The sequence below is a fragment of the Artibeus jamaicensis genome, unplaced genomic scaffold, assembly GCF_021234435.1.
Source record: "Artibeus jamaicensis isolate MK-2021 breed Jamaican fruit bat unplaced genomic scaffold, CSHL_Jam_final contig_465, whole genome shotgun sequence".
In the NCBI taxonomy this organism is placed as follows: domain Eukaryota; kingdom Metazoa; phylum Chordata; class Mammalia; order Chiroptera; family Phyllostomidae; genus Artibeus; species Artibeus jamaicensis.
The window spans coordinates 34701301-34728241 of NW_026521843.1; the positions used below are offsets into that span (position 1 = coordinate 34701301).

The following is a 26941-nucleotide window of genomic DNA, read 5'->3' on the forward strand; positions in this document are numbered from 1 at the left end:
GCAAGGGCGGTGTTGCTGGGCTCTCCGGAAGGAGACGTGGCGACTGTTGGGCTCCGGGTTGCCTGGACATTTTAGTAGTCCCGCCGCCTCCTCCTCCTCCTCCTCCCCCTCCTCTCCTCTGTAGCAGAGGAGCTTGTGTCGGTGGCTGGAGAAATCGGCGGTGGAGGATGGAGGAAGGAGGCGGCGGCGCGCGGAGTCTGGTCCCGGGAGGACCCGTGTTATTGGTCCTCTGCGGCCTCCTAGAGGCGTCCGGCGGCGGCCGAGCGCTCCCCCAACTCAGCGATGACATCCCTTTCCGAGTCAACTGGCCCGGCACCGAGTTCTCTCTGGTCAGTGCCCTCGCAAACCCCGTAGCCGCCTCTTTTCCTCCCGGCACTAAGGGTTCGGCCCCTTCCCTCGGTATTCTACGCTTCACACCCCCCCCCCCGGCCAGAACCACTTGTGCAGGCGCATGTTTCCTTCCCCACTTCAAAACTTCATTTATCTCGCGTTCATTCATTCATACAGCAAGTGTTTATCTAACACAATACGTGGATGTGTCCTTCATGCTAAGCATTGGGGATCCAACAGTCACCTGCTCCCCCACCCCATTTTTAGATGTCTCACTAGACTTGCTTACCAACACTCCTTCCCTGTGGAAGAAGTTTTCTTAGAACCACGTCAGGCGTGCACTTTTATCTTCTCTTTGGAAAGTCAATTGCGGCTCTCCTACCACCTGCAGCCTTCTCTCCTTCGGTATTACACACTGCCCTGCCCACACACACATACATCGAGTGTGTGTGTAGGCAGGGCAGATGTGAGTTCCCTAGCCCCATCATATTCGTTGTCTCTCTGGCATATGCACACGTACATGTATGCACAGCTCTTTTCCCTTAAAAGTTGTTTTTGAAAGGGCTATTTGGCCTGAAATGTTACTGACACTCTATGCAGAACATCTTTTACAGTTCTGATTTATTACGACTGTTAAGACCACAGAACACGAGATTTTATGCTCAGTTTTCCTACAGTGAAGAACATATTTATAACGTCAGTAACGAAAATCTGCAGTCCTTCACTTTGGGGAGTCGACTGCTGAAAAGTCTTCCTGTCCACTCTAGACCAATAAAAATTGTGGTCTTATATGATACTTACCGTGCAGTGATTAATTCATTTTTTTTCAAATTAAGTCCTGGAGAATGCAAAACTTTAAAATTCTTATTCCAATTACCTATTGTCATTTCATGTGAAACTATTTTAGTATGTTCTATTACCAGTTCATTGAAACATGAGTAAGTGATACCATCGTGTCAGAACAATTTAGATCAGGATAAAGGATGAGTCATCACCACAACTGCTTTTTGTTTGCAAATGTTAGTGTTTGTAATAGTTCACACCTGGTTTGGTTTGTTTCTCCCCCACCCCACCCTCTTGCTTTCAGTTCTCCCATTCTGGTAGTTCAAATTTATCTAAGTAAATATTTCTCTGGGGACCCAGGTTTATCTTTGGGTTAATGCCATGGAATATTGATAGTATATTTAAATACTTATATAACACTTGTAAGTCAGATATAATTTTAGCAGGGTTGGGGTTATTGTTTCCAAAGAGCACACTTGGAATGAACATGTCAAATGTTTAAAGAATGTGATCATTAAATTTTTTAATTCTTGCACCTGTGTTTTTTTTTTTTAATTTAAAAACTCATGCTGATATACAGCCCTGCAAACTTCCCGACCTGTAAGTGGATGCTTAAACTAGCCTTTTTAGAGGTTAGTATCAAATTATTGTTCACTTTTCTTTCTGGCACTGCTGCTTGCCCGCTAAAAGGAGGTTATGGTATACCAGCTTTTCACATATCTGTCAATTTTATTTTGCAATTTGCTTTTAAATACTTTGGCAATGCAACATAATCTAAGGTAGGCTCATTTGAAGACTCAAGAGATTTTTTTTCTTTTAGTTTGAGTTACTTCCGGAAAAATCTAGACACTTTTCTATGAGCTGGCAAAAGGTCTGTGGCCCTCTTGCCAAAAATAAGCCCCTAGAGACATTATCATTGGTCTTTTGATTTTTAAAAAATATTTTTATAGTCTTAAGTCTTCCTTTTCATATTTTATATAATTGAAACTACAGCCCTCCTCACCTGGCACTGTCATTTGTTTTGTTTTGCTTTGTTTTGTTTTATGTGTGTGTTGGTTGACATTTATATAAAACTAAGCAGCTGTATGAACTAGGGAGAGGGACTCTATCTCTCTGCCCTCTAAAATTGGAATGGACTCGGTTAGATCTGAAATATTTTTAGGCTTAAAAAAATTTTGTGCTTTAAATCTTCTTCCCATTCATATATGTATAAAAATACATACTTTTTACAATTTTGATTTCAAATATATTGAGAAACAGTATTAAACACCAAAAAATTGTGGTTTTTAAAATGTTTATATTAATTAAGAATTATATTCTTTACTGGTTTTTAGCATTAAAATTTATTTTTGTGTTTACATTTTCCTTCAGAAATATTTCCAGGTCATTAAAATGTTCAGTTATTCATTACTTCACAGAGGATGGGTTTCACCAAAATAGAACTACAAAATAAAAAAATAAGTCTAATTTTACTTACTTCTATCGTTAATATAGAAATGTATTCCCATTCAAAAACTTTCCCCAAACCCCGTGCTTGGAAAGAGGTGACCAGCTCTGATGTTGCAAGCAGGTTATGCATGCTGACCGGCTGTGCCATTGAGTTGGTTTTACAGCTGCTTCTGGGATACTTTTGTCTCTCATCCTCTAACTATCTTAACTCCTGCAGATTCATGGCAAACATTAGGGATTTCTCCACTGCCAAGATATTTGTAAAGTTTCTTAACCTTAAAGTACCAAGCCCTCTTTGTTTAGTGTCATTATATTAAAATCCAATTTTTATCAAATCACTAATATTACTTCTTACACTTAAAACACTTTAAGGTTTATGTTACATAAAACAAGTTTTTTACACTATCTAATTCTTTTCATTGAGAACTTACTATATTTCATTTTCTTATATACCTTTCACAAAATCAGAAGGAAGCATTTTAGTAGTAGATCAAAAAATTTTTTTAACTTAGAAAATCACAAGAGGTTAAAAAGGTTACTTTTTCCCGGTAATTTCTATTACAAAAAAGTAGGGTAAAATTTATTACAAAATTTATTTTATGATCCCAATAAGTTGCTCACTATTTCAGTGTTTTCAGATTGAAAATTTTTATTTGGTATATTTTATTGATGAGGAAAGCAGCGCTTCCTAAACTAATGAAAACCAAATCTTTGCATCTTCACACAAAAATAGTGGTGACTTCCATGTCTCTTTACCGCTTAAAAAGCAATAGGCAGAGAAGTGAGTTTCTTTATCATATAAACATAAAACATAAGAGTAGTGTTTATTACAAAAAAAAAGAATCATCTTTCTTTCTTTGCTGTGGTTCCAAACAAGCTGTTCTTTTTTTCATTGTTAGCATTCTGGTGAACATGTTGGCAAATAAGTCGAAGTCGATGTTGCTATAGAATTCAACTCTGAACATTAAAGTTGTAGCGACTTCACAAATGGGGATATAAATACATATATGAGTCCTAGTATCTACCTTCACTACAGTACAGCAATGATTTTACAAGCCTTCAGACCATCCATTGATAAGTGAATGTGAGTCATGTTTTGCAGAATTCAGCATCGTGGTTTTTGAATATATCAGAAAACATTAAAAAACATTATAAATGTTACAGCAGTTTATTAGCTCAACTAAATAAATGTTTCTAAAGGTTCCTTGATCATAAATTTTACTTTGAAACTCTCACTTTCAAATCTTTGTGATTCCTCTCTTCACTTACAATAATCTTTTAAAAAAGGAACCTTGGGGTGGTAGTAAAGGATAAAGGGGGCCAAATATATGGTGACAGAAGATGATTTGACTTTGTGGTGAAAACACAATGCAGTATACTGATCATGTATCATAGAAATGGACACTTGAGCCCTGGCTGGTGTAGCTCAGTGATTGAGCACAGTCCTGCAAACCAAAGGGTCACCAGTTCAATTCCCTGTCAGGGCACATGCCTCAGTTGCAGGTCAGGTGCCCAGTAGGGCCACATGAGAGATAACCACACATTGATTTTCTCTCCCTCTCTTTCTCCTTCCCCTCCCTCTCTCTAAAAATAAATAAATAAAATATTCTTTTAAAAAAAGAAATGTACACTTGAAACCTGTATCATCTTACTAACCAATGTCACTCCAATAAACTTAGTTTTTTTAAAAAGGATTATCGGCCATAATCCAGGACTCTGTAATCTAAGAAAATGTTAACAAAAGCTAATTCAAATATATTAAAACAGTTAAGAGCACAGAATATGAAAGCAGTCTACTTGGTTTCATCTCTGGATTGTGCTGCTTCTCTAACTGTGTTACCTTGGACAAATTAAACTCTGGGCTTTAGTTTCCTTTTCTGTAAGATGGGTAGAATACTTGTTTTGAGGATCAGTGAGTTAATAAAATGTAAAAGACTTAAAGTGATACATTGGTTAGTTAATACAGCTCATATTTACTACTATTTTTTTGTTTTGATTTATTGTCTTGGGAAAACATTGCCCTAATTTGCATTTGTGTTTAGGAGGACATAGGTTAAGAGTTGTTTTTTTGAAATTGAGAAAAGAACAAAGGTACTTAATAAGAGTGGTTCTTTCCTTGCTAGGAATAGCCAAATAGTATAGTGGTTTCATAGTACTGTAAGAAGAGAAAAAATAAAATTGAATTATCACAGAATTCATATCATAGTCTGAAATCTCTGCCTTACTAGTTATTGACACATTTGCTATCACAGATACCTTTTTAAATAATGTTATATTAATTGAAATATTCATTTGAATTACATTGATTTATATTTGATTTGTGAAATAATCTGGCTTCGTGGAAAGCTTTAAGGATGATTTCATTGATATATACCAGAATTTGGTACTTTATACCTTTGGTCTGGCCCACCACCTGTTTTCATAAAGAAAATGTTTTTGTAACATAATCATTCCTATTTGCTTGTATATTGCCTATGCACTTGCTTACTACAGTGGCAGAGTTGAATAGTGGTGACAGAGACCATGCAGCCTACAAAGCCTAAAATATTTTACTGTCTGGCCCTTTATAGAAAAGGTTTGCTGGCCCATGATATATACTTTAAAAAAAAAAACCCTCATCACAGATAATTCACAGTGATTTTTCTTTTAGATTTACCCATATGTTATCCAAATATGAAAAATTATATCCCATGCAGTACAGTTGGGAGTTCATTTGTAAAGTGTTGTAGATTCTTACATTTAGGTGGTAATTGTTAGCAGCAGTAAAAGTACTTAGCGATGATGTATTTATGAACATTTCTTGCCTCTTAATGCTTTTTAATCCATATTTTTAACTTCAGTCTGTTGCATTGCTACTACTTTCTTTATACTCCAAACTATATATTTTTTCTGTTATATTGTAACACCAAAATGAAGTTTGTCATCATTTTGTCATTAAAAAATACATACACTCTTTTCCCTTTTCCTTTGAAAATGTGTTTAAAAATCATCCGTTGAAGTGATGAATTAGTTTGACTTAGGACTATAAGTTATGCAATGTAATACAATTTAACCAGAGAAAGTAATGTGTGTTTTTTGTTCTATCTCTAGCCTACAACTGGAGTTTTTTATAAAGAAGATAATTATGTCATCATGACAACCACACATAAAGAAAAATATAAATGCATTCTTCCTCTTGTGACAGGTGGGGATGAGGTATGTTTTTATAAGTATATTGATAATTCCTGTCACCAAAGCCATTTATTTAAAACATTGCAACTACATACTTTAAAATTGAATCACAGGTTTTCAATCGTGCTGTTTTACCATAAAAATAGTAATCACTATTTTCCTGAAGTCCTTGATTTTAGAGTTCAACTTGGAAAAATTAGCCACGAATTATTGATGTTTCAAATGAAAACGTAACTCCACTCTTGCTTTCTTTTATAGAAATGAGAGTTTTGGCCCTGGCTGGTGTGGCTTTTGCCCGCCTGTGAACCAAAGTCACTGGTTCATTTCCCAGTCAGGGCACATGCCTGGGTTTCAGGCCAGATCCCCAGTTGTGGGCATGTGAGAGGCATCTGATCAGTGTATGTCTCACACATGTCAATGTTTCTTTCCCTCTCTTACTCCCTCCCTACCCCTTTCTAAAATTAAATAAATAAAATCTTTTTTTAAAAAAACCTGCAATTCTCAATGAAGAATTACACTGACACTTAAGAAAAAGGAGAGTTTTGACACAAGATATAAATTTTAATGTATATGTGACATTTTAATAAAGAATTGCTAATAAATCTATAGGTACCTTATGCTTTCTCACTGCCTTAGCTCATGCCCATTTCTTCCTCCTAAAATGCCCTAACTAACTGCCTCTTATCCATCCTTTAAGGCAATGACTTCTTTCAAGATGAAACAGGAGAGGCAGCATGGTAAAATGGAAAGGACATCAGCCTAGGAGCCAGGAGGCTGAGGTATAGGCTATAGTTAGCCACGGAACCTTGAAAAGATTTGAAACTATTTCCTCCACTCAATAAATGTATTGAGCTAATTATGTAATGTTTTCATGATCTGTGAGATGGAAATATAAAACTCAGTGAGTGCTTTCTTAGTTTTTGTTCAGATTTGAAATCTGTGAAAAACAGTGGTTTAATTTCATTTTAAACCTACTTAAGACACAAACCACTCACACACAGTCGCACACAACACACATATGAATATATTTGTCTTTCATTTGGCAATCTGAAATGTGAAAATACATAGAAAACTAAGAAGTGCCTTAAAATTTTCCAGTATATGCTATAAGATTCAACTATTCTGAGGCTTTTATAGCTAGAATTTGTTTGGATGCAAGCATTTAAAAATTCTGAAATAGGTTTACAAGAATTGTTAGGAAACTAATCCTCAAACCTTAAGAGAAGAAAGAATGGAAGATTATTCCATGGCTCCATATTTTCCACTTCATTTCTTTTGAAAGAAATGGTATACCATAGATTATTACTAAAGGTTTTGACTTTTTTTTCCCTTTTTATTTCCAAGCATTTGTGATTTGACCAATGAGTTAATAACCGAACAGCACAGTTGGGTGAAGTTCTAGAATAATTCTAAGTATTAAACTCTAGTTCTTTCATAGGAAGAAGAAAAGGATTATAAAGGCCCTAATCCAAGAGAGCTATTGGAGCCACTATTTAAACAAAGCAGTTGTTCCTACAGAGTATGTATTTTATGTTCACTTGATAACTAGAAAATAAATTTCCAGTAGCCAATAGACCCTTGAAAATAATTCTCCATTTCTTTTATGTTGTATCAAATTTTTGGTTGTAAATCTAAGCAATTGCTTAGCAGTATTTCGTTAATTTCAATTCCTGTTATAGTATATGTGGCAAGCACCCAATAATACCAATATCAAGTAATATTCACCAAACTGTTTTTGAATGTTTTTCAAATCAAAAGAAGTTATATACAATTTTAATTCAAAATACTAATTATTATTGTTAAGTTATGTGGAAAATAACCCCTAAGTTAGGTGATTATTCTAGACCTGTTTTCTTCACAGAATTTTCACATATATCTAATTAGTGAAAACAATGAGTAGACCAAAAATTTCATATTTTTCTGAGTAATAAATATGTTTCATTTATTGAAAGCTTACTGTAAATCTTGGGGGCAATCTACTCATCTTCCTAAAGTATCAAAAAATAACTCAGTTGAGTTATACAGCTTTTGTTCATTTAAATACATCCATCTTTCTTAGATTGAGTCTTATTGGACTTACGAAGTATGTCACGGAAAACATATTCGGCAGTACCATGAAGAGAAAGAAAGTGGTCAGGTATCATTTTTCTTCAAAATACAAAGTATGGAACATTATAAAATGAGAGCTCTAATAATGAGATTAACGGTTTTAAATCTGTATTCTTGAAAAATGCATTTGCAAAATCTCAACTATATTTTTGTTTTCTTTTTAAATATAGAAAGTAAATATTCATGAGTACTACCTTGGGAATATGTTGGCAAAGAACCTTCTATCTGAAAAAGGTTTGTTTCTATAATGACTTGATTGTAATGCAGTAAATGCATATACAGTAATTTCATATACAGTAAATGTTCAAAACGGAATTTGAAAAATTTTGTTGTGGACTCTTAATTTTAAAGCACTAAGATTGATTTCTGAACATTTCTTAGAAAACTTTTTTAAAAAGATATTTTCATTATTTTCTGCTTTAACAAACATGCTTTTTTTTTTTTACCTATTAATACTTTTTTAAAAATCTGATAAGATATACATGTTAGTGTTGTATTTATATAATGCTTGGTCTTGGTTGGTTTAAACAAAGTTTTATATATTGAAACAGACATATTGATGTATCCCTCAAATTATGAAATTTTTTACAAATCTCTATTCAAATTGATTAACTAATTTAGGATTAAACTTTCTCTGAGATAAAAGTACTTCAAAATATACTGCTGTGGCAGCCAGGTTTTATGTGTCAAATAGAGTATTTCCTAGGTAAAGATTAAATAATGATGGTTCTTTGACACAAAACCATTTCAAGGAAAACTTGCTAAGACTAGTAAGATAAAAAGTACATGCATTTTTGGAGTCTACTTTGGAAAAAAGTTTAAGATGACAGAATTGATTGAAAACTTAGTCACTTGTTTCTTATATGTAAAATCACTGGTCAGTCTTTACATTTACTTTCTTTCATATTATTTCATAGAACAAGAAGCAGAAGAAAAGGAAAAATCAAAAGAGGCAAGTGACAAATGGTTTTTGTATTAACATCTGGGAGGCATGAATTTATACAACTTAATTGACAGAACATAGTCTTGTGTTCTTTAACTATATCAGATATCTCAAAAGACTGGAGAAGAGAAATTTGCAATATGCTAGGTTTTTCTGAGAAAAGTTACACTATGATTTTAAGTAACTTTTATGTCATACAAAACTAAGCAACCTTACCAAAAGCATGAGTGGAAAAGTTTCTGTAACAGCATCATATCACCTCTGTGCTTAGCAATGCTTCCCTCTCTTTAACCATGGAAACAATGATAATAACAGCATTTTTGTTTGGTCCCTATCTCGTGTGGGTAAAACAGAGAAAACTATATATGTAAACAACAAACTACCAGACTTCAAGAATCTTACAAACAGGGACTGTCTTTTATCTTTTTACCCCCTGTAGTACAAAGCAGAGTATCAGACATAACAGACAGCTCATAAATGTTTATTGAATATGAATGCATACTTTAATGCTAAGATTATTTAAAAAGAATGATTCCTTAGGATGTTTAATCACAATTTTGAAATGTCCCTATAATTCAAGGAATGCTTGAATCGTAAGAATTTCCAGAGTAACTTATTGATAGAGGATATTTCTCTAAACAGCTTCATATCAGAATGGTACTCTTATCAGAAGTAAAGTGAAATGGCAGCAGGCTTTTAAAAATTACTTAAAAGGGATGCCTATAACTTAAAGGGATGGCTTTAGGGGGCACTGACAAAACTGATTATAGACACACATAGCATGGCTATTTTAAAAGATTTTAATTTTACAAACTACCTAAAATATTTATTTACTGTGACTCTAGAGGATAGCAAGATAGAATTCAAAGTGTGAAATGATAAAGGGAGAGAAAGAAAAAGGTAAGGGAAGAAAACTAACATTTATTGAGCCCCATTTCATAAGCCAGGTGCTGTGCCAGGCATGTAATAAAAGGTAATGCTTAATTCTCCCCACAACCTTTGAGCATACTGATTGGGGAAAAGTAGGTTTACAGTTGTGCGTGCCCATAACACAGAGTTTATTCTTGTATTATTATTTATTCATTATTGTCTTATTTTCCATATGAACAACTGTAAACCTGCTTTTTCCCCACCCTGTATATTATTACTCTATTTTTACAAATGACAAAAACTGGAATTTAGTCAAAGTTATTAAGCTAGTAAATTCAGAGCTTCAGTTTGAACCCAGGACTTTCTAATTCCAGACACTAGCATGAAAATAGCATATAAGAAATCTCAAAATATTTATCCCTGTAAATATTTATTTGTTGCCTATTTGGATATGCACTGACAGGGTACAAGATGAGCTCTTTGCCTCCAAAGGGCTTGTTGGGAGGTATTATTAATGAGATTTTTTGAAGCCCTTAATTGGGTTTTTCTTGTGTTTACATATAGTATGGGACATAACTTTCTAATAATCTTTGTCTTCTGAGGTCATCTCTTTTGTTCCCCCAGCCCATGAAAATTTCTCCATTTGTCTTTTGCTGGCTTTAATAGATTCATGTGAGTTTATATGCTGAAGAATATGTCTATTAATATTAAAAACAGGGAAATAGAATAAGCAGATTAATGAACCAGTACAGTAGACTCCCATTTTAGAAGACAGTGTTTTATTATTTAACTCTACATTTTGACAAATCAGACTGTACAACTGTAGAATCTAAACTCTAACACAGCCATGTGCTGATTGTTTAGTGAAGAAAGCTCTGACCAACTCAACATAGTAAGTTTCTATGTTTTGTGTTAGTCTCTTTCTTTAGAGCTATTAAAAATAAGTCATATTAATCATCATATTATAGCCTTTTATATAATTGTACTCTTACTTAACCACCTTAATTTTACTACCAAATAAAAATATCTTTTTAAAAAACATTTTATTTATTTATTTTTAGAGAGAGGGGACGGGAAGGAGAAAGAGAGGGAGAGAAACATCAATGTGTGGTTGCCTCTCATGTGTCCCCTACTGGGGACCTGGCCCACATGTGCCTGGACTGGGAATCGAACCAGCAACACTTTGCTTCACAGGCCCGTGCTCAATCCACTGAGCTACACCAGCCAGAGCTAAAAATATCTTTTTTTTTTTTTTGCTATATTAAACAGGCTCTGAAACTACACATTTTCTCAAATAAGAACTCATGAATCAAAAGAATATTAGAGGGAGAACTTACAAAAATACATAAATGTTAGTTTATAAATATAGTTGTCTTCCTTTCAAAATAAGTGCTTCTCCCATCCTCAGTCCTACCACCATTTCTAATGAAAAGTCTGTCTTATACTCTTTTTTTTTAAGATTCCCACTAAAAATATCGAAGGTCAGATGACACCCTACTATCCAGTGGGAATGGGAAATGGTACACCTTGTAGTTTGAAACGGAACCGGCCCAGATCAAGTACTGTGATGTACATATGTCATCCTGAATCGAAGCATGAAATTCTCTCAGTAGCTGAAGTTACAACTTGTGAATATGAAGTTATCATTTTGACACCACTCTTGTGCAATCATCCTAAATATAGGTAGGATGTGAATTTCATATTTAAACATGAAATGTGCATGCTTTAAAGTTGCCACATGTATAACTTTAGTGCTTTGTTCTTACTGAACAGATTCAGAGCATCTCCTGTGAATGATATATTTTGCCAATCACTGCCAGGATCACCATTTAAACCCCTCACCCTGAGACAATTGGAACAGCAGGAAGAAATTCTAAGGGTGCCTTTTAGGAGAAGTAAAGAGGTAGGAGAATCATCTAACAGTATTTTCTCAGTGCTTCCTTTTCCAGTTTATAGAGTATATATCAATATTTCAGTGATTTCTTTAGTATAGTAGTAATTTGCTTTCCTGACTCAGAGTTCTAAATTCTAGTTCTTTTTATTGGTTTTAAGTCTTTTTCTTAATCTAGTACTTCTCAGAAACTATTTTAACACTCTGACACTTCTGATTTTATAATATTTTAAAGTTTGACATCCTATTTATTCTAGATAACCTTAAATTTTAAGTAGTTGACTGGACTTCTGAGCTAAGCAAACCTCTTGAAATAATAGACTACGACCCATCTCAGCATTCTTTTCATTATAATTCACTGGGTATATACATAACTTCATCTTAGTAGCATAAAACACCGAATATTTGAAGCTTGAACTTTTTCTCCTCCCTTTACTTCAGGTCACTCTCTCTACATGTCTATAGTTCTTCTCTCCTCTGTAACTGGTTTTTCTCTACTTCCTGCCCTTAAAATGTTGACATTCCCCACAGTTCCATCCATAGTCCCTTAAGTGAGCTCGTTCATGCCCACTCTTTCAACTTCCATTTGTATGCCCACGAGTTCTGAATATACATCTATCTACATTTACCTTTTACCTGAACTCAAACCACAGTCACAGTAATTAACGTGTATTGAGTCTTAACAGCAATTTCTGCCTGCTCACAACATCCTAGAAGATATACTATTATTATCCTCCTTAACAGACTAAGACTTGAGGTTTGGGAGGGGGAGTGATCAGAGGGGTTACAGATTAGAATCAAAACACTCTGATTCGGAGCCTGTCTTAACCGCTTCTCTCTGTGCCGCTGCTTCCTTTTGATGGGCTGTCCTCCCTTTCCGTCATCTGCCAAAAGATACATTTTCAAAATCTCAAGCTCATTCTCTGTTTCTCTTTTCTTGTCTTCCCTGTTGCTTTTAAAGCACTATGCTCAACCCAATTGCTAAGTCAGAAGCCAAAGTAATCTTTCTTACCTATCTGTTCATTCATCATCGCTAACTCTAATCACTTACTAAGAGCTATTGATGTTATCTTCTAAAGGCTCTCCGAATCTACCCTGTCATTAATTCAGGACTTCATCATCTCCTAAGACCAATAATAAGCCTCCTCACACATCCCCTTTCTAATACTTTCCACACAGCTGATGAAATGCTCTTTCTGTAATGAACCTTTGTTTACATATTTAAGCCTTTGAAAGTTAACATAAACTGTACCTCAGGATAAAGTCATTGCTTGTACGATGACTTTATCAAGGGGGAGTGCAAGCACTTTTGTGATTGGGCTTCAGCCTCATTTCCCATCACCATTCCCTTTATCTTAGCTATTTGAACAATTTAGAATTTTCTAAAAATACCACATTTTTTCTAACCTCCTTGCCTTTCTATATACTGTTTCCATTCTTCTGTTGCCTTCTGCCCTCCATCCCCTACACCTGATAAACTTCTACTTCTTCAGCTTGAAGACATGCTTCCAGTGTCACTTCTTTGCAAATGAGGCAGGACTTCTAATGTGTTATTTCAGGGAGAGGTAGATGTTTCCTTTCCATGGTCTTGTCTTTTATTTCATCCTCCATTGTAGCCTTCCATAGCTAAAATTGCTAATTTTCCATATAGTTCTTAGGTTGAAATAGATAAAGAGTAAACTATGCTCTCATTACTTTGGGTTTTCCAGCTCCTTGCATGATACCTGGTGTGCCGTGAGTACTCCGCAGCCTTTGAAATAACTAACATTTAGCTGCAAGGCCTGTTTCTCCCTTCCCTCTTGAGTCCTTGTTACAGAAGTATTGTCAGACTCTGTGGATGTTGTGAACGCTGCCATTCTGATAAGAGGGAAAATTACCTTAACATTAATCTACATGTGACTTGAAGTGCTATATTAAAAGATTGGAAATGGAATTTTTTCTAGTCTTCTTGGTAGTGATTTAAATACTGATAGGAACTTCATATTTATCAAAATGCTTCACAAATGCCAACTGTAATAACTTTTTAAAAGATTTATTTATTTATTGTTAGAACGAGGGAGGGAGGGAGAAAGAGAGGGAGAGAAACATCAGTGTGTTTTTAACTCTCACACACTCCCCCACTGTGGACCTGGCCCGCAACCCAGGCGTGTGCCCTGACTGGGAATCGAACTGGCGACCTCCTGGTTCACAGCCCACTCAGTCCCTTGAGCCACACCAGCCAGGACGTAACTATAATTACTCTTCAATGAAAAAGTGCCAATTTACTTTTCTTTAATGTGTTTGATCTTCCAATTGAGAAAAACTATTTTTAAAAAGCTATAGATAATGCTTTCAAAGCACTTAGGATCTTTAGAGTCCATGTTGTATATGAAGATCTTAGGTAATACTATAGGATAAGTAGTCACTTAAAATCGGTCATGTTTACTTCAGAACCATTTTTTAAATAAATCTAGTGTGTTACATATAACTTTTCTTTTAAAGGTTGTTATTTGGCTTGTGATTTGCCTTTTAAGTGTGGATCAAGCTTTATTATAAAGATTAAATAATTTTTATCTTTTTTATGCAAAAATACAAATCTGGCTAACAGAATTCTGGTTTAATGTTCTGCCTCTGTTATTAGATTACTTTAATTGGGAGATTACTGGAACTTTTAAGAGCCCCTTTAATGAATTTTTAAACCTTAGTACAAAAACTACTAATCAGCCCTGGTTGGTGTGGCTCAGTGAACTGAGTGCCAGCCTGTAAACTAAAAAGTCACAGGTTCAATTCCCAGTCAGGGCACATGCCTGGGTTGCAAGCCAGGTTCCCAGTTGGGGGCATGTGTGAGAGGCAACCTGATGTTGCTCTTTCTCTCTGCCTTCCCCTCTCTCTAAGTCAATAAAATCTTTTTAAAAAAATACTACTATAATCTTGTTTTTATTGGAATAATTTTTCTCAAAAACAATAAATATTGCCCTGGCACCAGTGTGGTTCAGTGGGTAAACTGAAAGGTTGGGAGTTCAATTCCACGTCAGGATACATGTCTGGATTGCAGGTTCTGTCCCTAGTTGGGGCACATGCAAGAGGCAACTGATCAGTATTTCTCTTTCACATCGATGTTTCTCTCCCTCTCTCCTTCCTCTCCCCTCTCTCTAAAATCGGTAAGTGCATCCTCAGATAAGAGTAAAAAAATAATAGATGTTCTCTCCACAAAGAAGCAATAATATAGATAGTCATACTTTTATTCTTCCTACTTCCTGTCCTTTTATCTCAGTTTCAGGTTTCACCATAGTGTTTTTCTTCACTAACTGCTATGGGTCCCATGTATTCTAAGTAATTAGTTCAGACTATTAGACTTCAGCTTCTTAGGAGCAGTTGCTCTGTTTCACTTTTAGTACTCAGCACTTAAAACAGTGTCAGAGCATAGCAGTCTCTGAATATACAAACAGTTATACATAAAATTCAAGGTCCTTTTAAAAAATAAACAATCTTGGCAATCTTTGTTCTTAATGTTGGAGGAGAGAGAGAAAGACGATTAGTTTCCAGGGACTCTTCAGTGACTTCTCCAAGCTGAAGTAGGACAGAACCACAGTTGGTCAATGGCACCTACAGCTGGTGAAAAAGGAGAGATCATGTCCGCTGAACTTTTTCTGGAAACCTTTTACCATTTGTTTTTTTTTTTTTAATTTTATTCAGTTATAATTGGTACCCTCACTTCTTCAGTTTTCGTCTAGATTCATTTTCTCTTCACTCACTGTCAGTACCCAGCTAACTACCAAATGTTAACTTATTACCCTCTTTCGGAACTGTCCTCTTCTCGCCACCCCTCTTGCGTCATCCCCTCCCTTTTACTTCTCGTCATCTCCGGCCTGCGTTACTGCAGCTCCTTAGTTGGTGCCCCACCTCCTGACTTGGTCTTGCTCTTACTTCTCTGCCTCTGCTCCAGTGATTGCTTAAAAACCTGACCACTCCACATCTTTGCCTGAAGCCTGTAAGATAATGTCCAAACTTCTTATGATTATATAGTTTTTCACGACATAGTACCTGCTTATCTCTTTACCTGTAAATAATCATACCTTTCTCACATCTTTGTTCTTACCTCTTCCAAAGGTTCACATGCTTATTATGCACACACACAAAAAACACATACACAGACATTCACATAAATCACAAATTGTTATTTCTATCTTATGAGTTAAACGAGGGTTTTCTCTTTGTGAAGTCTTTATGTTTCAATTCATTGTGTTTCAGTTCATTGTCAGAGTCTATTTGAATCACTGCTACCTTTATGAATCTGCGGGTTTCTGCATGCTTTTTAGTTAGTATGTTCCTTTACTAAATCTCAGGTTCCTCCAAGCTCTGCTACATTTGAATAATTATAGCTAATATTCATATTTGCTCTCAGTTTCTCTTTTCCTTGCTTATTATCCTTTCTTTACCCACAGTAACCACATTTTTAATGCTAAATGCAGAGACACAAAATGTAACAAATAGCAAAGTACTTAAAAGTAATGAGACAAAATATGTGACATGGAAATTATCTCTGCAATGGAAGGGGTTCCCATACAAGTGGGACTGCATTTTTCTAGAGCTTTCTCTATACTACTAAGCATTGCAAAATTCATTTTTAAAAATATATATTATGGGTAAATTTTATTTTCCAAGTTTCTACATTGTAAAAATAATAACTTAAGTCATAACTGAAAAAAACAAGTGTGGCAAAGAAGGCCTTAAACATATGTATTTAATTTTAGGAAGATCTGCAGTCAACTAAAGAAGAGAGATTCCCAGCAATCCACAAACCCATTGCAGTTGGTTCTCAGCTGATGCTCACTGTTGGAACAACCCACATATCCAAATTGACAGATGACCAACTCATAAAAGAGTTTCTTAGTGGCTCTTACTGCTTTCATGGGGTGAGAAGTGAACCTTCCATTTAAATATTTAGTTTACAGTGTTCCTTTGTGTGTTGTTAATCAAGGGGCATTAACAGCATTGAAAAAGGTTTTGGTCTGTAGAGAAATGACAAGTATCTGGAAGCTTCCCAGTGGACGTTTTCTCTCTGCTTCTTACCGTGCTCTAATCCATAGCCATTATTATAATCTTTACTCACAAATTAAAATTTGACCTGTATTTGACAGATAATGTGTATAACTAAGACACTTGTAGTTCTGGTTGATTGCTAGAATGGGCATCAGTGATTGTATAGCAATCACATTTAAAACTCAAGTTAACATTTACACAGGTAAATGTTGCCTCTGACTAATAGCTCCAGTGAGAAATACACTTACTTACAAATGGAATTTTTACTTTATCACAGATATACAGAAGTTGTTCTCTGTATTAATCTGTTTCATGTCAGTAATTTTTTTAATTTTTAATCATATTAACTGCTGTTACTGGTTTTTTAAATTATATGTATTTCTGTTGCTACTGTACGGCAATATTGAGACAGGCCCCAGTCCTGCCTTCTCTGCATATAACTTAATCTGTTGTCTTTCTTGTAGGGTGTTGGCTGGTGGAAATACGAATTCTGCTATGGCAAACACGTACATCAATACCATGAGGTATAGAACAGCATGTATACCAATCTACCAATAGATGGATTAAAGTTTTAAAAATCTTTTGTAGAAAAAAAATGGGGGAGAGCGTTATTTAAATTATGACATGATTTTCATATGGAAATATTCACTGAACTATTTAAATTCAGGAAAATGTAAAACTTGGTGTTTAATTCAGTCAGTCATCTTAAAGTAACATTGTGTATTAGCTACTCAGATTCTTATATTACTATGAGCCTGAAAGAAAAATCTAGTATGGCTAACTCTTAAGCTCTGACAGAAAAATTAGTCATTGTTATAATTCACCTTTGTCTTTTTTCCTTTCAGTCCAACTTTCCTTTTTGGGCGTCCCTGCTATCTGTTCTCTCTTCACCAGCTGCTAGCATCCAAAATCATACTAATTTATTCTCTGGCTCATAACCATTGCACTCAAAACCTTAAACTAAGTACCAGACCTGCCTTTCAACATTCAAAAATTAATTAAGGTGATCTGCCAAATTAACATCTCACTCTTCTGGTCACCATCTTTTAACACCACTGGGAGAACCCCTAAACTGAGAGTTTGTCTAGCTGGGGTTCCTCCAACACCAATTCTGTAAATAAAGAGGAAATCAGTGTTCTCTTGTAATTTTTTTGTGTAACATTTTATTCCCATCTCCTCATTACCTCCTTTTTGCCTTTTTGTCTATATCTGTGGGTCAGTTTCTGTTTTGTTTTATTCCTTTTGTTGTTTTAGATTGCACATATCAGTGAAATCATATAGTATTTCTCTGTCTGACTTATTTCACTTAACATCACACCCTCTACCCTCCAAGTCAGCAGTTTCCAACCGGTATGTCACAAGAGGCACACTGGAGAGCTGCAAGAGTTTTTAAAGCTTGCAACACCTGACTATTTAATCAGGGGCACGGACCTCTTTTCCCTTAGGTTGTCAAATTAGAAAATGGCAACAGCCAAACCAACAATAACCATCAGGTGTGAATGAATTAAAATTATACCTGTTTTTTGTCTGATTGGCAAAAAATATAATGTGTTTTTTTGGTATGCCACACAATTTTAGTAGTTAGTTTGAGTATACCGTGAGATGAAAAATTTTGAAAACTGCTCCTCTAGGTTCATCCACATTGTCACAGATAGCAAAATTTCATTTTTTTGTTACTGAAAAGTTATGTTATTCAGCTATAATTCATCTTTAAATTAAGAAAGCGAATGGTAAGATAGTACATTACCACTAGAGTTTGTAAAACAGGGTACATACAACAAGTTTCTCAGCCAAAAGAAGGTACCATATTATACCAAGTTTAAAATAAAATAAGTTTTAAGATTACATACATTGGTTTTTTTATTCTCCCTTTTATTTATAATTTCATAAATTAGCATATTCTCCCACACTTCAGCCGAGCTGCTTAAATTCTGAAGTTTAAGCACCAATAATTTTGTCATAGTTATACTTTCATAAGTTAAACTACTACATGTTGAAGACAAACACTAATAAATATTGACCTGGCTGTTTTTAAAAGGCTTTGGCTTCTTGAGATGTTTTAAGCCAATTTTAAACTCCAAGAGGATCATACCAGGAAAAATAATAAACTCAACTTGAACATTTAAATCATTCCAAATTTATGAAGCATTGGTAAACTAGGACATTTTTTTCTTCACTTAAACCTGAGAAGTTTAATTTCACTATTCTTTCCATTTATTTTTGCTGCTTTGTAGATGTTTTATTTTTACTAACATTTATTCATACAGAAAAATGAAAAAGTACACATATCATCTAACTATAGTTCAGATAATACTCAAAAGCTTTTTTTAATTAAAGGAATATATGCCAGAAATTTAGAATGAAAAGTAAAATTCTTTACCATTGTTCTATTTCCCAAAAATGACTTAACTTTTTCTTAGTTAACCCTCCACAAGAAAAAAAAATGCATGTATGTAAGTGTTGGTGTAACCTTTTGATTTATGCAAAAAATGTCTACTAAGTACTCTTCACTACTCTTCAATTAATATTTTAATTTAGTATCTTGGAGATCTTTGCTTGTCAGCAATAGCTGATCTTTTCAGCAGCTACAGAGGGTTATATCTGTACCCACGATGTGTTTAGCCAGATCTCTACTGATAGACCTCTAAGTTGTTCCCAGTTTTGCTGTGATGCCATCTTAGCAGTTTTAAATAGTTGTATTGGTGAGCATTTGCATGTATATTCATTGGGCACATGTCTAGCAATGTATTTGCTAGGGCAAAGTACATGCATACTGAACAGTTGTCTTCCAATGGGTTGGACCACTTTACATTCCCATTAACAATGTCTGTTTTCCCATACACTTGCCTACACTAGGTTTTTATCTGCCTTATTTTGGTCAAGGTCATATAACCTAGAACTTTTGGAGGAACTCTGCTGGAGCATTGGGAAATATAAAAATAATAGCAGCTGCCCTGGCTGGTGTAGCTCAGTGGATTGAGCATGGGCCTGTGAACTAAAGGATCACAGTTCAATTCCCAGTCAGGGCACATGCCTGAGTCACGGGCCAGTTCCCAGCAGGGGACGCACGAGAGGCGACCATGCATTAATATTTCTCTCCCTCTCTCTCCTTCCCTTCCTCTCTAAAAATAAATAAATGAAAAATCTTTAAAAATAATAGCAGCTAACAAATACAGTGCTCACTATATACTGTATACCAGGCACTGTTCTAAGCACTTCACATATATTAACTCATTTAATGCTCATAACAACTGTAAAAGGTAAATACTGTTATTCCAGGATGAGGAAACAAAAGCAAAGATTTAGTAACTTGCCTAAAATCATATAGGAAGTAAATGGTAAGAGTAGAATTCAGACCCAGGCAGTCTTGCTCCATCTCCAACCTCTTAATCCATGTCTCTCTCTGAATGTACAGCCCACTTGCTAAAAGGATGTCTGATGGCTCCCTCTCCCATCAGGCAGCGAGCTCCACTAGGGCAGGAGCCATGCCTGTTTCGTTTGCCACTGTAAGGGTTTTTAATTTTAATCAGATGTATATTAGTGCCCAGCATAAAGTAGAAAGAAGGAAAGGAAGGAAGACAGGAAGGGACGGGACTAGAGGAAGGAAAAGGAAGGAGAGGGAATGAAGTCCACATATAAGACAACACATAGTGTTTTAAAAATAATAAAAGCAGAATGGGACGGGGGGTTTCTGATCAGTCTTGGTGCAGAAATGAGTGTGGTGTCAAAGGAGGAGTGTGAAGAGTAGTAGAGTTTGAAGGTCTGCGTTTGAAAGAGTAGAAGTAAGATGAAGGTAGGCTACGCGTGGCCGCAGTGCGGCTCAGGGTGATAGAAGCCAAAAATTTCACTAAGAATCACAGTGGTACATGGTTGTATCATCTAGGTATAAGAGAGCAAACTCTTGGTTGGCAGGCAGGAAATGTTGACAGTGGGAATGGAAAGGAAGAGTCTGAATCTGAGAGCATCTGTAGGAAAAAAAATGACAGGACTGATAGATGTGGGAAAGGAAAGAAATAGAAGAGTTAAAAAGAACTGTGTCTGAAGCTAGTCTGACTAGAACGTAGTTTCATTTTCTAGAGAAACAAGAAATAGCCCTGGCTGGTGTGGCTCATTGGATTGAGCGTGGGCTGTGAACCAAAAGGTCACTAGTTCAATTCCCAGTCGGGGCACATGCCCAGGTTGCAGGCCAGGTCCCCAGTGGGAGTCACGTGAGAGGCAACTGCACATTGATGTTTCTCTCCCTCTCTTTCTCCTTCCCCTCTCTCTATAAATAAATAAATAAATAAATAAATAAATAAATAAATAAATAAATAAATCTTTTTTAAAAAGAAACAAGGAATAAAGACAACAAGCTCAAATTTCTACTGGTCAAGATTGATAAAACATTATTACCTCTAAACATAGATATCCGGTGTGAATATGAGGATAGGGACTGTAGCTTGTAGGCCACTCGCATTAATGTCTACTTGATGCTGTCAAGCGTGCATATCTTATCACAAATATTTTTTCATTTATTAGGACAAGGATAGTGGGAAAACTTCTGTGGTTGTCGGAACGTGGAACCAAGAGGAGCATATTGAATGGGCTAAAAAGAATACTGCTAGAGCCTATCACCTGCAGGACGATGGTACCCAGTCAGTCAGGTAAATTAACTTTATTTGCCTTTGGATCTATCAATAGAATATTTGAAACTCGGAATATTGAAAAACAAAATTTAAACACATACAATCTCTGATCAGTTTTTTTCAGGGACATTAGGGTAGTTTTCTTTTTGTGGGGAAATAACTTAGTGTAGTAGTTAAAGCAGCTCACTGAAGTCCACCACTCTGGATTCAAATTCTGTCTCTTTCCCCAGCCAGGCATCTCAGTTGGTTAGAATACCGTCCTGTCACGCCAAGATTGTGGGTTCAGTTCCCAGGCAGGACACATACATACAGTAATGATAGTAATGAGTCCATATACTATCTTGGTCAAGCCTCACTTTTCTTCTCTAGTAGTATTTGTCTCATACTGTTATTGTGACATTTAAATAAGGTAATTCAGGTAAAGCACAGTGCCTAGCGATAGCATGCAGTAAACTGTGGCTGCTTCCTTTCACAGTGGGTGGTGTCACGGCAGTAAGAATGGCCGTGATGTTAGTTAACAATGGCTCTGTTCCCAGGCCTTAGGTCTGAGGCTGTTATGGAGCATTTGCCTCTTTCATATACAATCTTTACCCCTTCAAGTTATTTGGTTCTATTTAAATATATTCTAGCGTTTCCCTTTGTTACTTAATTTTTCTGAGGTAATGGTTGAAAATTAGTTGGACAGTGGCTTTTAAAAAAATTGTCTCATCCCTTTTGGTCTCTATAGGTATATCTTGCTATAGCTAAAGTAAATTAATTAATCTCTTGTTTCCCAACAGTAACTAAGCTTTAGCTTTTCTAGTTGTCTTTTGCCCAGTGAATTTTTAACTATACATCTTTCTTCCCCTTCCTGGGTGTTCACTTTATTCTTCCTAGTACAGATGAAATGAGAGACTGTTTTTAGAAGGTGCTGACTTCTTGGGCTAACCAAAATCAAAGTTAGCAATATTAAGAGGTTGGCACTTAAGTATTAGATAAATTAGAATATACTAAACAGAAGGATTTTTCTTACGTTTGTATGTTTTTCATGTGAAAATAGCTTGTGGAGAGATGGTTCATTTTAAAAGAACAATGTTTTTAAAACCAATTTAATTTTAACTATTCCTATGCAGATAAATATGCAAAATGAAGATCATTATTATTAAACCATTATGAAGTATCTCAATTCTATATTCTCTTTATAGAATCTGAAAGACTCTGATGTAGCCATAAAATATGTATTTTTAAAGAATGTTTTATAGGCAGATTTTTTAACTAATGCAAAACTGACCCTCTAACCATCTTATCTCCTTACCCATCACAATGACTCTAAATTGCTGGAAATTTTAGTTAGTAAGGTGTCTGTGTTTTTCTGATTCAGGATGGTGTCACATTTTTATGGGAATGGAGATATTTGTGATATAACTGACAAACCAAGACAGGTGACTGTAAAACTAAAGTAAGTTGGACTGTCAAATTGTGCTTTCTGCTGTTCTCTTTAAACTGCTTCCTTTAAGCAAAAGTTTTTATAAATATACAGTATAATTATGAATAGTTGTATTCATAATAATTTATTATAAGATTATTTTATTCTAAGTCTGTTAAAATTAATTTCAGTAATATAATTATTTATTCACAAGTTGTTTATAATAATTATTAAATTATAAATGATAATAAACTACATTCAATTCTTTATTAAATTACACGGGGTCACTTTGTGGGATTTTTAGCACTTAAGAGGAAGACAGTTTAAAATAATTTTGTATGGTCCTGGCTGGTGTGGCTCAGTGGATTGAGTGCCAGCCTGCAAAGCAGGGGGTCGCTGGTTCAATTCCCAGTCAGGGCACATGCCTGGGTTGCAGGCCAGGTCCCCAGTGGGGGGAGCGGGGCATGGGAGAGGCAGCTATACACTGATGTTTCTCTCCCTCTCTTTCTCCCTCCCTTCCCCTTTATAAAAAATAAAATTGTTTAAAAAATTTTAAAACATAATAATAATTTTGTATGTTTGGGGCAGCACCTCAAAGTACTCTATGTTTTAGGTGCAAAGAATCAGATTCTCCTCATGCTGTTACTGTATATATGCTAGAGCCTCACTCCTGTCAGTATATCCTTGGGGTAAGTAAAAAAATAATACTTAAGGATTCAGCTTGGGACCACATTTTAGTTTTTAGCATTGAATCTGGAAAGACCTTATTAGTCCTTAAAATGTAGTACTACTTCTATAAAAGCTGTTACCATTTGATTGGGGTATAATATGCATAAAATTAAATACAAAGATTTTAAATGTTGAGTTAGATGAATTTTGACAATTTCATATACCCATGTAACTCTCACCCCAAACAAAGTATCTGTCACTGCGGAAAATTTTCTTGTAACCCCTTCCCTGTCTATACTACTGAATCCCCAAAGATACCCCTTTCTGATTTTTGATACCATAGAGCAGTTTTTGCCTTTTATTTTGTATGAATGGAATTATATAGCACAGAAATTTTTTCATGCCTGGCCTCTAACTCAGCCCGTCTTTCAGACTCAGTCATATTGTATGTATCAGTGCTTTGTTGTCTTTATAATTGAATAATATTCTTTTGTGTAAGTATGCCACATTCACTTATCCATTCTCCTGTAGATGAATATTTGGGATCTTTCTCATTTTTGATTATATGAATAAGGATGCTATGAACATTTTTCTACAAGTCTTTTTGTGGTCGTATGTTTTCATCTCCTTTGTTAACTACCTGGGAGTGGAATTGCTGAATCACAGATTAGATACATGTTTAACTTTTACCAAACACTTCTCCAAGTAGTCGTGCTGTTTCACATTTCTGTCAGCAATGCATGAGAGTTCAGTTGCTCCACATTCTCACTGTCAACATTTGGTATTGTCAGTCTTTTGATTTTAGCCATTTGAGTAGTTTTAATTTGCATTTTTTATATGAAAAATGGTATTGAGCACCTTTTCATGTGATTATTTTATATATCCTCTTTTGCAAAGTGTCCAACCAAGTCTTTTTTTCCTAGTGTCAGTTCCCTTTATTAAATGTTAGGTTTTTTTTCAGACCAGAAATACAAAATAAAAATAGAAATAGGCCCCAGTTAGCAGCTACAGTCCTGACCTCACCTGACCCCTGCTGCAGCAACTTGAATAGGACAAGAAACAGCTATATCCCCTAAGGTCAAGAAAGGAGGGTAAGGATTTGGCTAACCAAGACTTTTTAAAGAAAAAAAATTATACTGACACAGACTAAAACAGTAGGAAGACTCATTTGGGACTTTGTAGCAGGTGTCTAGACTGTCACAATAAGTGAAAGAGATCCAGTTCAATTCTAGATACAGTAAAGGCAGCTGGGTGAGTATAGCCAAGAAGCAGAAACAGGGAGGAACAGGCTGGCCAGTGAATGGAAAATGACTAAGAGAAGATGTTAAGAGGAGGAGATTCTTGCTAAACTGACTTGACAGGATCATTGCTGAAGGCCAGCCAGGACAATCCAATATCTAAGGCAAGAGATGAGGAATTTGTTCACTACGGAACGTGCTTAGACTTTAAGGGTGAGGGTTCCTCTCTAAACTGACATATCAGGATTTTTTGCTACAGCTGCACTCAGCAGGCCCAAGGACAAAAAGAGGCCTGGTTGGAAAGAGGGCTCGGGAGCCTGCTTGATGATGGTTTTTTGGTCAAGAAGGGAGTCTTTGTCAGTCTTTTACCCATTTTTATTTTTGTTGTTTGTCTTATTATTTATTTCTAGAAATTCACGTATGTTCTGGACATGAATTCTTTATATTTATATTGCACATTTTCCCCCCAGCCTGTGGCTTCCCTATTCATTTTTTAATGTATTTTCATGAGTAAAAGTTTTTTGGATAAAGTTTCTTTCCTCAATTTTTTCCCTTTTATTGCTAATGCTTTTTTCCTAAGGAATTTTGCCACCCCAAAGTCACAAACATACTTTCCTATGTTTTCCTCTGGGAACTGTATAGTTCTACCTTTGATTATGTGATGCTTAAGAGTGGTTTTCTTTATGCTTGTTTTGGTTAGAATTCACAGGGCTTCTTGGCTTTGTGGATTGATGTAATTCATACATTTTGGGAAAATTTTCCACATTATCTCCTCAAAGATTTCTTCTACCTGACCCTCTTTCTATTTCTGGGATTCCAATTAAACATGTTAGTTTAAGTTGTCTCAAAATCTCAGATACTCTTTCTTTTATTCTCACTCTTGGTTTTAATTTGGGTCATTTCCACTGGGCTGAACTGATTCCATGTGCGGTGATTCCTTCCTATGCTGTATCCCATCCAGCTCTTTAAATGAATTTCTGCTGTGGGTTTGTTTTTTTTTTTTTTTTACTTCTAGCATTTTCATTTAATTTTTTATGGCTTGCTTTTCTGTACTAAAATTCCCCATCTATCCGTATGTGTTATTTTGCTTTTTCATTATTTCCTCCATCATATTTAGTATAATTTTTTTAATATTGTCCTTTACTCCTTTTTCTCCTCATCTCTTTAATTTACGGATAAAAAATCTCTACCTTTTTGGTATTTTATATGGATGACAAAAGATTGTTTTCAAAAAGCTCAATTTGTAGAAATAACATTGGATGGTTTATCCAAAACAAGACTTGAATACATTTAACACATTTATATATATGTATTCATTCAGCAGAATAATATTGAATGAAGAAAGTATTCAGCTTAGCAACTTTTTGATGATTTTATTGTTGTTGTTCTTTAGGTTGAATCTCCAGTGATCTGTAAAATCTTAGATACGGCAGATGAAAATGGACTTCTTTCTCTCCCAAACTAAAGGACAATAAAGTTTGGGGAAAGAAAAGATCATTGAAAGTCTTGATGATTTCTGTCTGACCATGTGTCTTATTATAGAGTTCTCCACCACTGGACCTCATCTAAAGGATCGTGTGAAAGGACTCTCAGTCACTTTGTGAATATATATGTGTATATAAGAGATTATTGATAAACGTCTAAGGCGGGCATTTGTCTCGCATTTATCATTTTTGTTGTGTCTTACAAACTGATTGTGTTTTATCCTATGCTTGGATAATATGATTCCTAAATAAATATCCAAGCAATTTAGAGTTCAGCCTAATGAAATGCCATAATTGTTATACCTACTGAAAGTTTTTAAATAATAGATTTATTATGTAAATTATAGTATATATGACTAGTGGATGAAGCAAAGATAATAAAGAAATTGATAGGAGGTTGTTTAAATGGGAGACCATGTAAAATATGTATTCTAGTGACTGAAATCCTTTCAGCCAATTTTATTTTGCAACCTCCCTCTACTAGGTATTGAGCTAAAAGCTGGGCACATGGAGCCTCACATGTAAGTTTTCTCCACTTCTGTTAATCCTAAGAAACTCCTGTTGGTAATAGGTTGCTCTTGTCTCCGAACTTTTATCTGTTTCTCCTTGATACGAATGTGTTTTCCCTAAGTATGTTCCAAGTGTACAGTCGGCGATCCTTCTGTCTTGACTTGAATGATTCACTCTAACAAAACATTCTGTGCGGCTCTCCTTCATTCCTGCCTCCCATGTACCACAGAGTTCAGTTCTGGACAGTTTGACAGCACTGTATTTATTTTAAAGTGAATAAAATGTCCACAAGCAGTGTTGTCATGTAGTCAATGGCAGATCATTTCATTTCTTTTGTCTACTACCCTGTGGCACACAAATTTATCCTGTTGTATTTTAGACATACATATCTAAATAAGAACAGAACAGTGGCCATAAAATACTCTTCCTCCTTTTCAGTAAT

General features: G+C 35.3%; 1 protein-coding gene across 1 annotated transcript; it reads left to right on the forward strand.

The window, feature by feature from the left end:
- Positions 1-14: 14 nt before the first annotated feature.
- On the forward strand, positions 15-26793 carry ERLEC1 (endoplasmic reticulum lectin 1). The gene is made up of 14 exons (XM_037158452.2): positions 15-329; positions 5653-5757; positions 7172-7252; positions 7793-7870; positions 8013-8076; positions 8760-8794; positions 11115-11338; positions 11429-11558; positions 16280-16441; positions 17033-17092; positions 21087-21211; positions 22554-22631; positions 23212-23287; positions 25899-26793. Exons 1-14 carry the CDS (start codon positions 168-170, stop codon positions 25968-25970), a joined length of 1452 nt encoding a protein of 483 aa, XP_037014347.1. The 5' UTR covers positions 15-167; the 3' UTR covers positions 25971-26793.
- The last annotated feature ends 148 nt before the right edge of the window (positions 26794-26941 follow it).

Bases quoted from the DNA above. Each gene is read 5' to 3' on its own strand.
- ERLEC1 (XM_037158452.2), top strand. From the start codon at position 168: ATGGAGGAAGGAGGCGGCGGCGCGCGGAGTCTGGTCCCGGGAGGACCC. The intron at 7,253-7,792 runs GTATGTATTTTA...CATCTTTCTTAG, and splicing joins AAAGCAGTTGTTCCTACAGA to ATTGAGTCTTATTGGACTTA. The intron at 7,871-8,012 runs GTATCATTTTTC...TTTTAAATATAG, and splicing joins AAGAGAAAGAAAGTGGTCAG to AAAGTAAATATTCATGAGTA.